General features: G+C 38.3%; 1 protein-coding gene across 1 annotated transcript; it reads left to right on the top strand.

Moving 5' to 3' along the window:
- The first annotated feature begins 5,566 nt into the window (after window positions 1-5,566).
- Window positions 5,567-14,089, top strand: LOC149782701 (E3 ubiquitin-protein ligase TRIM56-like). Its single transcript, XM_089934904.1, has 2 exons — window positions 5,567-5,720; window positions 11,475-14,089. Exon 2 carries the CDS (start codon window positions 11,907-11,909, stop codon window positions 13,803-13,805), a length of 1,899 nt encoding a protein of 632 aa, XP_089791030.1. The 5' UTR covers window positions 5,567-5,720; window positions 11,475-11,906; the 3' UTR covers window positions 13,806-14,089.
- The last annotated feature ends 898 nt before the right edge of the window (window positions 14,090-14,987 follow it).

The raw sequence follows: 14,987 nt of genomic DNA, 5'->3' as shown, positions 1-14,987 counted from the left end.
ATTGTTTTAGAAAATGTTAAGTGTCCACTATATAAAAGACAGTTTTATGAATGTTTTCAGAGGGGATATCTGAAAATGTGAACTATAAAAATCCATCTGCAGTAAGGAGGTGTTCATATTAGAGTGTATTGTATCCACAGGATGGTCATTGTTCATGTATGGATTGAGGAAGAAGATCCTATCATATCCACAGGATGGTCATTGTGCATTTATGGATTGAAGATGACAATTCTATCATATCCACAGGATGGTTATTGTTCATGTATGGATTGTGGAAGAAGATCACATCATATCCACAGGATGGTCATGGTTTCTGTATGGATTGAGAAACAAGATTCTATCATATCCACCGGATGGTCATTGTTCATGTATGGATTGCAGAAGAAGATTCTATCATATCCACCGGATGGTCATTGTTCATGTATGGATTGAGGAAGAAGATCACATCATATCCACCGGATGGTCATTGTTCATGTATGGATTGTGGAAGAAGATCACATCATATCCACTGGATGGTCATTGTTCATGTATAGTTTGAGGATATTAGATTCTATCATATCCACCGGATGGTCGTTGTTCATGTATGAATTGTGGAAGAAGATCACATCATATCCACAGGATGGTCATTGTTCCTGTATGGTTTGAGGAAGAAGATTCTATCACATCCACCGGATGGTCATTGTTCATGTATGAATTGTGGAGGAAGATCACATCATATCCACAGGATGGTCATTATTCATGTTTTGATCGAGCAAAAAGACTCTATCATATCCACCCTATGGTCATTGTTCATGTATGGATTGTGGAAGAAGATCACATCATATCCACAGGATGGTCATTGTTCCTGTATGATTTGAGGAAGTAGACTATCATATCCACCGGATGGTCATTGTTCCTGTATGATTTGAGGAAGAAGATTATATCATATCCACCGGATGTTCATTGTTCATGTATGGCTTGTGGAAGAAGATCATCGTGTGGTGTTTTAATTGTACTAACTCAGTAACCATGATAATTTTGATTTATCCCCACAATTTAGTGAAGAGGGGGGATATTGACATTAAGCCTATGTTAGTCTGTATATCCATCCATGACGAAGCTTGTCATCACTTCTTCCCCCAAAAATAGCTTGAAGGGTTGTAATGAAATTTTAATATGTGGTTGGTGCTAATACATGATAAAGTTAGTTTTTTTTTCTTCTGGTGGCACATATTTTTCAGAAATTACTTGTTGAAAAATTGTTTTCTTTTCCTATATTGTTGGAATATTTTATTTAAATTTTGTGGAGTTGATATATGGTCTATGCATAATACGGTTTCAGTTTTCTTCTGGTCCATTTTGGGGAACATTTCTTGAAGAAGAAAATAAAAAAACGGGGTATTAGTGAAATTTAGAGGATTTTATTGAAAATTTGTTGGTTAGATATGGTGTAGATATGCAAAAAGGTTTTAATTGTTTTACCAAATCCATCTATGGGGACATTTTTTTTATAATTTGTCAAAAATAGGCATAATTATGATAGTTCAGCTTGTCACTTCCTTTCCCATACTGCACAGAAGATTTATTGAAACTTTGTTGGCTAGATATCTGGTTAGTGAAGATGTGCATTTAGGGCATTTCTTTAAACAATTTGTTTTAAAAGCATATTTTGGAATTCAGTTAATCGTAAGTTCTTGATCTTTGACAACATATTACCTGTGCATCACAGTCTGAGATTACATATTACCTGGACCACGGGATCTGAAACAATGTATTATTTGGTTATTACTATCCGTGACAATAGGCATAATTACATACATACATACATACATACATACATACATACACACAAACACACACACATACATGCATACTACACACACACACACACAGATATATATATATATATATATATATATATATATATATATATATATATATATATGCGCCCTATATAATTTTTCACATGACGTCACCAAACGTGTGCGCTTCCATATCGACCATTTTGATTCCCTAGCCATGCAAACTGGCAGATAACAACATTGTCCTTCCCACATAATTATGTCTCATTTTGTGTGTAATGATATCCTGATACATTACATTCTGCTGTGCATGCCAACCGCACTAGACCGAATTTGTGACTTTTCCCCAATTAGTTCTTCAAATAAAACTTTACATTTATACTATCTTTTGTTATTCTTTCATAAACAAATAGATCCATCAAATAAACAGACACAGAAACAAATGGATACATAATAAGTAGAAACATATAATCAATCATTTGGTTATCGTTCAAGCTAAAAAGCTAATTATTATAATTTCATATTTCTAAAAGCATTTCAGGAATACTTGATTTGGACATTCATCACAAGGCCATGTTCCGATCAAGCACATGTTTCATTTTAATACACTGAAGATGGAACATCCTCGAAGAGAGCTTTCATTCAGTATCATCCTCTGTCCAACATCTCCACCACAAATACAATACTTGACCGTACTAATTAAAATTTGTTTGTTAGCTGTCTTTAGCACAATCACTTGCTCTTGCAAAAAGTATTTGTTGGTATACGTTTTGACACAAAATGCACATGCTGTGAAATTTGAATTCTGTAACTGGTTTTGTATCCCGAAGATCATTGTCTGGAAATCCTCTTTCAGGATGACAATCGTCCAGATATTTTTTTTAAAATCACAATATAGTCTGTTGCATGATTGCAAACTTCACTATTGCGTCTTTCGATACAAGACGGGGAACTTTCGTGCTATAGGGGCACATAATATCAAGTATAATATATGATTCATTTCGATGAAGTAAATAGCCTTATCGACAATTAAAACGACAAGTTACCAAGCTTTCATGTTTATTTCAGGAAAAACACGATTCCACTAGAGCTGATAATGGCTTGAAAAGAGAATCTCTTTAGTAATTCCCACTCCCTTGTACTTGGTGTCTCACATGTAAAATGGGTCCAAATCCCCCCTCCAAGTTTGACATGGAGGCACCATTTTTAATTGGCGGTGTATCTCGTGGTTATCTTGTTGCATCGAAGGTACTGGAGTTTTTAGAGTTGGGTTTATATATTGGTTTGTTTTGTTTTGAAGAGTTATGATTAGATAGCGGGTTTGTTTTGTGTTTTACGACACAGCAACATAAGTAGATTTTTGTGCCAAGATAGTACCTTCCCAAACGATACATTACCAAAGCCAACTCGAGCTGATCCAAGACTCAAGATGAATCTAAACCTAACCTTTCTTTCGTGATTTTACCCATTTATGCGTCGGTTGGGGGGAGGGGTGTCGTTATATATCGTTTGAGGGATACATAAACTAATAAAGCACTAAATATACAATATTGTGTTGATGTGCCGTTAAAACCTTTGCATACATGCATACATACATTGTATATCAAGGCAGTGCGCTTTTGATGGCAGAATGTTTATATTCAGCGAAGAAAAAGGGGACCCCAGGGACCTAAGCATAAAATAAATCATATGGATATATCTAAGATAGGTAAAGATGAAATCGACGAACTTTTCACCGTTATGAGTGACAATGAGCGTACTTATGCTCCGTTATTATTATGCGCGTACATTAAAGAGTATGTTAGCCAAATTTAAGAGAGTTTACTTATATATTATTTATTTATAATTATACTTATGCACTTGCAAACACGGCCCTAATAACAAACATCCCATTGCCCATATAAAGGGCATACGTTTTTTTTTCTTCAGTCAGTAATTTTTTCTCATATTAAGGTATTTCATGTTTTATATGAAGAACATATTTTGTTCAACGAATTAAAATTCATACAATGAAAATGACATTTTTTATATGAAGGATACATTTTGTTTAACGAATTAATAATTCATACAAAGCAAATGAAAAATAATTTTTTAAACTAGAAAGACCAGCAAAAATTTTATTACGATAAATTATGCCATATTTACAACAACAACAAAATAACCGTATAATGAGATACTGTCATAGGCGTAGCGGGGTGGGGTGGGGCAGGGGGATCCATATGTCCCCGGGCGCCAAGGTACAGGGGCGCCAAAATGAGGCTTACAACGTTACATTATAATAAGTAAACAAGGGTAATATTCAAAAATGTGATTAAACGGGGAGGGGGCTGGGCGCCAATTTTATAGTTCGTCCCCGGGCGCAAAATATCATAGCTACGCCTCTGGATACTGTACACGTGAGCAGAAACTAAAAATTCAACAATTTACGCTAGAAGAAAATTCGTACATACGGTATATTACCTCTCTGCCATGCTTGTAAAAATTATGTAGAGCTGTATATTACAACTCTTACAAATAATACACAAGATAAGCGTGGTCCTCTTGAATCGATTTCAATACCCCATACCATCACGACACTCGCATGGTCACACAACTATACAGTTAGAACTGATCGACACGGATTATACTGATATAAATATACCAGTATTGTATAGCCGTGTAAACAATGAATGGTACATAGACCAATACCGTTTTTATATGAATATGGGCTTGTCTAGGCTTAAACTAATACCTTTCACAGTGAATTCTAATAGCTCTCGGTTGAAAAGAACTCGACAGCGAAGATAATATGTAAATTGATCGTACTTTGAATATAGATCGTATAGTGTAATAAGTTGTACGGCAAGCCTTCGAGGTCATAACTTGGGAACGTCACGAGGTTTAGACACCGTCGAGAAAATGATACGTTTTGAGTCACGTGATTTCCATAACTGGCATGTTCTGCACTATGCGTATTCGAGTTCTCCATTACGGTTATAGGAGGCTTCCATTTTACGTAATCAAACTACATGGAAAGTCAACCGGACATAAGGTGAAAAATATTTCGCACTTCGATGACTCGAATGCGCGTTCTCGAAGCTCGAATAACAGATGTCGTGAGAGCCAATCAGAAAAGTCGTGTAAATGGCACGATCTGATTTGATATCGTGCATTCGTGTTAGCAGCGGATAATGTTTTCGAGGTTTGAATGCACGATCTTGATGCATGATCTCGAGGAGGTAAATTTCAAGCAGTTGTGAGAATTTGTTCGGGTGCATAAAGTCCTTCTTGTACTTTGAAATTAAATAATAACATCTAAGTCTACATACATATGTATTGACATACTTTCAGAGCTCTCTCTCTCTCACACACACACTTTTCCATACACACATAAACGCGCACACGTGCACACCCAAATTCGTACACACTTTGAATTTTTTCCATGCATTTTATTTCGTATTAGAGAATATTGGTGAACTTTAAAGATTCATCGATGTCGGCTCAAATATGGGAACTTTATAGAGAGATCGTGGGATTGAAATAAATGTTCCAGCTGACTCTCGAAATTATAAATTAGAACTTAGAAATATATGTATTGGAGCCTCCAAACAGAGGTTGCGCATTCGACCTTCGAGAACGTAAAATGTTTTTTGTCATTGTGACCCTACACAAAGTATGAAGATTCGATTATTCTTGATGGAGAACCAAATTCACGTAAAATGAGAGCTCGATGACGGGAGTTAACAGAGATCATTTGAATAAACGGTATATTCAGTTTGGGTCGCGAGCCCATGTTATGGCCTCTATAGCTTGCCATAAATGTGGCAAATACACTTCCTAACTGATTGGACTGCAACGGGACATGTTCGACCATGATTGCGATTAAAAGAGTTCGGATCCACATTCACTTGGTGATGAATAACACATTGATCGATCAATATTTGGAGGTACAAGCATAAGGTAGGAATCTTTCTATATCTACATAACGTATGTGCAAACAATCGATATACATGTAGAGTTTGTCATATAACGGGAAAGTTACTCATTGTAAGAATATATTTATCGGAATATGTTATTTCTTTACAAGCATAGATCAAAGCATACAACAGGCAATTATATGAACACCTATATATCCGCTATGACTTTGTCTCTCCCCACCCCCATCATGTTAGCGTTCTGCCCTCCTCTTCATCTACCGCCATCAGCTTTATCTTGCGTGCATTGTGATACGCCGTAGCACGATGTTGATCTACGTGGATGAACAAAGCGTGTACAACTGGACACCATCTAACGAAAATTGAATCCGGAAACGGATGAAAACAGTATAGTATTAATATTCTGTGATCAGTTATATGTAGTACATTATGCCGTGTTTCGAAATGTGTCGTTATGTGCTTGGAAAATGCAGTTGGAAGGGGTTTGCTGGACTTGTGTCACGTGTTTCTCAATCAGATGGATGGAGTCTGGACTGTGCTCAAGTGCAAGCCTGGAGTCTGGACTGTACTCATGTGCTGGCATGTTGCCTGTTTCAGAATCGACTCTCTAAGCAAGTGGTGTAGTTTACCTGAAAATAGGCAGAACTTAGGTTCAGAAGGCAACGGGTAACTGTTATTGAACATAAATGTAGAATGGAATGTGTACACTCAGTAAAACTGGACCCAGACTCCAGTAAAAAAAAAAGCAAAGCATCTCCGTATTTATGGATGGCAGTGAGAAAGTTGTCTTCTGAGAGCCAACACCGAGTCTCTCGATAAATCAACTGGTCAGAAAATTAGGCAGCAAGCCAGTAAAACTTTGAGTCTGTTTTAATCATTGAGGAGTGTACGCTGATGTCTTGGTAAGGCAGCAACATAATGAATCTGTTTTAATCGTTGAGGAGTGTACGCTGATATCTAGGTAAGGCAGCAAAATAATGAGCCTGTTTTAATCGTTGACGAGTGTAAGTTGATGACTAATTAATGGGTATTATCTGAATCGATCTTGGAAACACTGGCGGGGTTAGATCAACACATGTGTGTGTGTGTGTGTGTGTGTGTGTGTGTGTGTGTGTGTGTGTGTGTTGTGGATTTTTGGAGGGGTGGGTGCGTTAGTGCGGTTGGTAGAGAGATTCGGAATCCAAGAGTCATCGGTTAAATACCAGTTCAGGCTACTCCATGTTTACTGCCTAGGTGTGTCTTTGGGAAAAGCATTTGGTTTCCATTTCTACAGCGCGATACAGGCAACGATGTGTTAAAAGTGCCGTTATAGCCAACCACAACAAAACCATTGTGTTTATGGGGCCACCACAATTAAAAAAAGCACCACAACAAAAGGTGCTTTCAGTAATTTTACATATATATGTCTGCCATATCTTCGACAAATAATAGCATTGTTCCACTGAGCAATTTTTGGCATACTTTAGTATGACTGAATGGTCAGCAACATGGATGTAAGACAAGCAGTCGGTTCCGTATAACAAACAGTGCATTCCAGTTTGTAGAGGATGTCGTTTGCAAAGATCAATAATTTAAATATAAATTGAACGACGAGATGCCTTTGTACACTATAATAAAAGGTAATTATTGAAATTTTTAAGGTAATGTCGCATGACTAGGTTATGCACAAATAAAGTGACATCACGAGAGAAACGCGATGCGGAAGGAGGTGAACTGATGGACATGCGCAACAGGGCCGAATTGGGATGGGGTCCCGACCAGCCCTCAAAAACGTACACACACATAAACGTACAGTCACTTGTCACTTGAAATTTGATCATCGTTTTATTCTTGCGCACGTTTATTGGGTGTTATGCAATTTTGAGTAAGTAAACACATAGACTTTTGCTTTGGTTCCCCCTCGAGGAAAGTCAGGGTACCTTTGAAATACTGGAAAAACACCCACCCACCCCCAAACATTTAACATGCGGAGGAAGGCGGAGAGTCGGATCTGGGGAACGCGGGAGGCTGAATCAATAGGGGTCCCGTCTATACCAAAGGCTGGACGGATTTTGGTTCTGATGGCAACCTTTCTTCCCAGGCTTGCAATGGCGGAATTAATAATAAGGGGATAATCGCAAAAATTATTCAGTGAGAAGGGTCAAACATTCCGACCAGCGATGAGCAATATTAATTGAAAGCATGGACAGCAAAATCTTTGCTAGGTTCCACGCATTAACCCCATCTACATATTAGCGGATTGCTTAGATATTTTAGAGCTTTGTTCTATCTGCAAGATTTCATAAGGTGTCTCCCTTAGTTTGTAATGCCAGCTAACCAATAGCGTGTAACAGCGGTGCATTGTACGACGGCCGAAAATGGTGTAGGTAATTGACTTTGTAAGCTTAACATCGAAGGTGTGATTATATACAAGAGAGAAGTCATTACAGGTGTATTGAGGGAAAGTGCGTATTTGTACAAACAGACTGGCGGTGAAAAATTGCTTATTTATTAATCCATTCCAAGTAAGTGCTCCCCTTCTCTCGATCTTATAGGAACAGTGTTCTAATTTTAACAACTTTATTTTGATTGGGTGCGGTGGCTGGCCGCCGTATCGAATGAAACTGACAGACCCGAAGCACCGAAAGATCTAAATGATCCGCCAAGGTGTATATAGGGTTAACACATCAGAACCTTGATTAGCGAAGATGCAGCAGCAGCGACACGCGCAATTTAAGGAAAACATGCCGTGACACCGTTGAACGTTCATCGATAAAACAAATTCCTCTTGTCTGTAAAATAACTCATCATTTAATGATATCATCTTTTCCCTCTCCCGTGGCCTAGTAGTTAGAACGTCCTCCTCGGATGTGGTTGGTCGCGGGTTCGAACCCCAGCCGAGTCATACCAAAGACTTATAAAAATTGTACTAACAGCTGCCTCGCTAGACGCTCAGCATTAAGAGGTTAGTATTACTACTGGTCGACCTGGTGTCAGGATAATGTGACTGGGTATGACATGCAACATATCTGTGGAATGATGCCTCAGTGCTAGACATTACTTCAAACTGCTAAACTGCAGACATCGTGGCGATATGACTGAAAATATTTTAATGCTACGTTAAAAAAATCCAAATAAATCTCTCTCTCTCACACACACACACACACACACACACACACATACACAATGATAGTGAGATACTGAAGCATTTAAGAATGAGTGGTGGAATATATTCGGTGTTCATTTTGGCCTTCTACGGCACAGCATCAAGTAGTTTTTTGTGTTGAGGCAATTGGAGTAAATTTCCAAGAACACACCATAGCCGACTCAGGCTGATCCGATGGAAAGATTCGAACCCGCATCTTCTTATCACGAGTCTGGCACGAGAACTATTGAAACATCATGGTTCCTGGTGCGCAAATGGGCTAACAATAAACACGCATCAGTTGGAATTAACATTACCCTATTCAGCCATTTTACCACTGCTACGCTACGCGTGCTGCCTTACATTGTTCGAATGAAGATATCTCATTGTGTGTCATTATTTTCCAATTGCACTCTCTGTAAGACTCTTATTTTTTAGTAATTGCATTATGGTAATTATCCATTGTAATTGGTTCCAACTGTTAATGGTGCCTAGATTTCATTATGGTAATTATACATTGTAATTAATTTCAGCTGTTAGTAGTACCTACGTTTTCGTAATTGCAAATATTGTAACAATCTAATAAAAATGCCGCTAGTTCCTTAAACTTCATTCAAATTTGACCAAGTCACATTTTAAAATTTTAAAGAAAAACGAAACAACTACCATTCATGTACATGGAAGTACACACACAAATGTTTTCACACCAAAAGAATTATGTATTGAAACGATACTTATCACTAATATTATAGGCGAGTAACCTAAGCTATACAATTACATGTTTAACGCTTCAGTTCACAAATGATTGTGAATGTTCTGGAATTTGTCATTTTTGGGTATAGTTTTAGAACCTAGCAAAAAATTGACTGTTTGCTCTAATTGAAGTTGGTTAAATAAATTCTTACCTACTATTTTACCTATTATTAAGTACAACTAGCAGTTAGAATTGTAATTATTTGAAGTCATATGGCCAAGCAATAACCACATTGTGAACATGAACCTTCGGGTGAAGTCGAAGAGAACGAAGTTTGTTCGACCGAGAATTCAGAAACGTTAGAATGTTCAATTACATTTGGAAGAGATGAGGTTGGTCTAACCAGATTTACAGAAAATCTCGAATCTTTAGTTAGCGTCTGAGGGAACGAGATTGGTCTTATCGGAACTAAAGAAAACTAGAACAGTTGTAAAATGGTCTTGCCATAATACAGAATACAGAATATATAGAGCAGTTTGTTCTTATGCACATATCTGTTTTGAATAAAATTATTTCCAGGTTTCGAAAAAATGCATTGCAAAAAGGAAAATAAATAATAAATCTCGAGAGTTGACCAGTAAATTTAATCGGTTCATCTGCATATACTTTGATACATGCTGACGTAATTGTATGGTTCTAAACTCTGCTTTTGTGTAATTTTGCAAGCGAAGATTTACCGTAGCTATCGAAGTGATGACATTAAAGTCGTTCTGATAAAACGCTGAAAAATTCACAATACATTTATCTATAAGATTTGGTATAAAAGCACAGAATTTTAATTCATTTTAGAGATCCGCGGTTGGTTAAGCAACTGAAGCATAATCCAAGGTTCAATGATTCTATGTTAAAAGTGCCGTTAAAACGAACAAAACAAAAACGAACAATCAGTCTTTATCATGTGCACAGCTCAAATATTAAACATTTAACACAGATCGTGATATGAATGTTTAAAATAATTTTAAAACTCTTTTATCTTAAAGACGGGAGGGCGGCTCAAAAAAGTACATTAATATAAACACTGTTTTAAATCTCGTACAATTTTTGCTGAAAAATTGGCAACACCAAATAAAATCATGATGATACTGATTGTCAATTTAGGGGCTGATATCGCCTATTCATTTAAACCTGCAAAACACTGCAACCAATCTTGGCTGCACATATCGGCGTACGTTTCATACTTACATGTATTTAATACCAAGTTCTATGAAAATCTGTCTTCTAATATGACAAGATTACGGATTTTTACGTAGTATTTCGGCCAAAGTGCCTGCATGCATACAAAGGGGAAAAAATTAATGTTTCAAAGCGTTGGTTTATAATATCTGTTGAGACCTGCGATATGGCCACTCGTAAAGCGGTTGATGCAGTTATACGAAGATTCGGTCTTTAGACAATCTGCAACGGTCCAAATGTAATCTTCTAATGTTTCAAAAGAAACACAAAATTATTACGATAAATGCTTTAGTTAAATATTGACTATGATGCTAACTTTACCGTGAATATTTGCAAGAATTTTGGTACAAGTTCTCAGCTACTGTTCCATATACACATCGGCTGGACCTTTGCGTCTGAATTGTCTCATCTTTTTTAAAAATTGAGAAGCTTTTGATAGTTTTTCAAGAAAAATAAATAAATTGTTACACCACCTATTTATGAAAAGAAAGCACCGCAGATTACAAGAAATTAGACAAACGCACAAAGGGTCATATAATGTGATAAATGTTAGTTAGAGAGTAGCAGTGATTACCAAAATCGCTTTACTTTATTGAGATTGACCTTCACTGGACGCTGTCGGGATTTATCAAATGTAGTACACATTCGTTTTCGATTCTCCTCTGTGTCAGGCAGATAGAATATGTCATAAATATTCATACATATTAATTCTTCTTTATTATTTTCAGATCAATCCAGACAGGAGAAAAGGTTGCCTGATGAATACTAACATAAAACAATTTTCAGAAACAGACTTTGTTATGTAATGATGCGGATACTGTTAGAAAGCAATTTTGTGTATACATGTATCCGTTTACAAACGATTCCTACGTTGTAGTCATCATGAAAGAAACACCTACCAATGTCTGTACACATAACTGGAAGACACGGATTGATCAACGGTTTGGAATACGCTATCTGAAAAGTTTCTACGAAGTTCAAGAATTGATTTATGCACGACACACTATAAGATGATTCAAAGACTTTTCTTTCGAAGACCTGTGTGCATTCTTTGGAATCATACGTGCAAGTTTCTGGTCCTTACTGCCTGTGTATGATACACGCCGTCTTTAATTCTTTTAAAGCTCAGATTTCTTATTATTGGTGTAACTTAGTACACAATGGCGGAGCGAGTGGTCCGAAACGTAGAGAATGATTATCTAATGTGCAGTATTTGTCTGGGCCGTTATAGGGATCCCCGTCTGTTACCATGCGGTCACACGTTCTGCCGGCAATGTCTGGATGACCACATCAAGCAGACGGTCAGTGATCGCAGCGCCACCTTCCTCACATGTCCGAACGATCGTTCCCATGTGTCCCGTCCTGTAGTCGGGCTTTCTCCACATGAGTGGGCATCAGCGTTCCCTGTTGATTCTTTTATTTCATCGCTTATTAATGCTGTTATGCTTCACGGCGTCCAGGGTGAGAGTGAGACAGACAAATTAATGTGTAAGGAGCACAAAGGTAGACTACTTGAATTTTACTGTTTATGTTGCAGGAAAGTTGCATGCCCCTACTGCGTCGTTAAGAATCATAAGGGAGATAAATGCGAATGCATAGCAGTGGACGAGGCAGTTGATGCTTGTCGACCACGTATGGAGGCAATGAGACGTAGGTTTCAAAAACAGATACAGAGGGCGCGGGGTGTGTCCACCGGTGAGAGTGGTGTGTCTGAGGGTGAGGTGAAGAGTAAAGATAAATGTCTGGCAGAACTGGAGCGCCTAGAGGTAAAACTGAGTCATTTCTATCAAACATTCATGAATCAGATCACAAGCCTAAGACAGAGTATAAGTGAGGTTGGCAGCAAGCAGCAGGTCTCGGAGAGAGATCAGGCAGTAATAGTGCTGGAGAAAATTAATGAAACTGTCGACGGATTTGATGAACTTTGTACCCACGGTTCAGGAATAGAGATTCTCGAGGCCCTTCCAAGGCTCGAAGGGCAAGCGAATGAGTTTGATGTGATGCTTAAATCACTTGGTAGCACCGCCAATCCAATTCAACTTCAGATTCAAATAAATCGACCAATGGAACGCTTGTTGGACAGTACTCAGTCCCTAGCATCACTAAAAATAACGAACACTCACACTACAAACTTAAATCCCGCCATCAGACAACCTGCTAGTGCAACACCTTTGTTGTCTACTCCACGAAACCCAATTTCCCACAGATCTGTGTCAGAAACCGGATTGCTAACTAATCGGTCCCACAGAGGTCGAGACAAAATTACTTTCAGTGTCAAGTTGCCACGTGATTCCACGACTGTCTGGCAGTTGACTGGAATCGTACTATTTGACAACTATGTTGTGATTGCAGACGCTCACAATAACCGACTTCGACGGCATAATTATGTGGACTCCTCATCTCTTCCCAGTCAGTTGACATTGGATGTGCCAGTGTGTGTGGCTGCAGTCCATAACTCCACCGATGTGGTAGTGACACTTCCGGAGAAGAAGCAAATTGTTCTAGTTCACACTGACAACAATCTCAGAATTCAGGAGTACGTGGAGACTCAGAAGTCGTACGAAGGAATAATTGCTTTAGACGCGCGACTTTTTGCCGTGTCCTGTTGCGTGGTTGGAAAGCAATCGGTGGACATAATCTCACTGACGGGGAGAATCATGAAAAGCTTCAGCTCTAATGACACGGGACAGGCGCTTTTCAGTTGGCCGCGCTTTCTAGCTGTCACCCCTTGCGGAAATATTCTGGTGACAGATCGAGATGAGCATGCGCTCATCTGCTTGACCCAGGAAGGTGTGGTAGAATGGATGTACCGCGCACCGGGAGCGCCTTGGGACGTGGCGTGCCACGAAGACGGACGTGTGTTCCTGTGTTTGGACAATAACACATTGCAAATCCTTTCTTGTGAGGGGCGGGTAATCGAGGACAAGTTCATCACCGCCAGGGACGGGGTGAATATACCATATACAGTGTCAGCTCGTGGCGGACAACTGGCGCTCACTGAATGGGGTTCCAGCTTGTTTTCACCCAATAGCCCCTTGGTTCATATTTTCCCTATATGAGGTTGTCTTCTAACGTTCTGTTGTACTCTAATTCCAATTTTTCTATCTTGAACTGTGCTGCCATGCACACTTAGTAATCGGCAGTACTGGAGGTGTTCCGTATAAGTATGATGGTTTTAATAATTGTTTTACGTGTTTTGAAATAATTGTGCTTTCTTTAGAAGTTATTTAAAATAGGGAAAATTAATTTTGCTCGACTAGACAATACCAGCTTCTGAAAGTGAAATGAACGAATTACCAAATATATAAAATGTAATAAAAGGTTGTCAGCTCTTTTTTAACAATTTACTTCTAAGTCCAGAAAGTGAAAATGACCAAGGGCAGCTATAGTCTAAATATACCTCCCCGTCTGTTTTACACACACACACACACACCGCTTTTAAAATAAAAAACGAAAAGCAAAAATGAGACAAAAAATGCACAGAACGTAGCTCATTCATTGATATATAATTTCAAACCCGATTATGACCGGGGTACCTCTAACATTTATGGTATGCGCGTTTCATACCAAACGGAAGTTTTGAGTGTCAAAGACGACCCTGCTCGCCGGTCATTTCCAGTTCCTGGACAAGTCTATTTTCAGCAAATGAGGAAGGATGCACAACTACACATGTATGCACACACAAGGTAATAATTAAAATGTCAAATCTAGCAAAGGAAAAGAATGATAACTACAATTTTGCCTGTCACGTCGAGTTAACAAGCTGTGTAATTTCTGTGTACATTTGTACGAAGGGATATAACTCTCAACCTTATGGCAATTTGCGGAATTATCTGGCAGTTACAAAACAGGGCGAACTACGTCACTCTGTTGTCTGAGGAACATTTACTCGTCCACTGTGTACGCAATATGACGCCGTGTTGGTATAGAAACTCCCATAAGCATGAAACGCGCAGACGATGAGAGTGTTAGGGCCACCCTGGTCAAGTCACGGTATGAATTATAAATCAGTGAATGAAATGACTAATTTCTGTGCATTTTTATCACATTAAAGAATTTCGTTATTGAAATGGGGGAGATACACACAAACGGGGATTTATGCAAAAAACTATCACAGTTATTTTTTAGAGGTACACATCTGAAGTAAGGCCAAGCTGCATACTCTATAACCCATATAACACCCTTCACTCAAAGACTAAGATAAAAGGAATTAAAGGTTATTTAAATAATACATACGATAT

Source organism: Sinohyriopsis cumingii, chromosome 15 (assembly GCF_028554795.1).
Source record: "Sinohyriopsis cumingii isolate HCF-2022 chromosome 15, ASM2855479v2, whole genome shotgun sequence".
In the NCBI taxonomy this organism is placed as follows: domain Eukaryota; kingdom Metazoa; phylum Mollusca; class Bivalvia; order Unionida; family Unionidae; genus Sinohyriopsis; species Sinohyriopsis cumingii.
The sequence above is the reverse complement of the archived record's forward strand: the minus strand, read 5'-3'. Positions and strand labels throughout refer to the sequence as shown.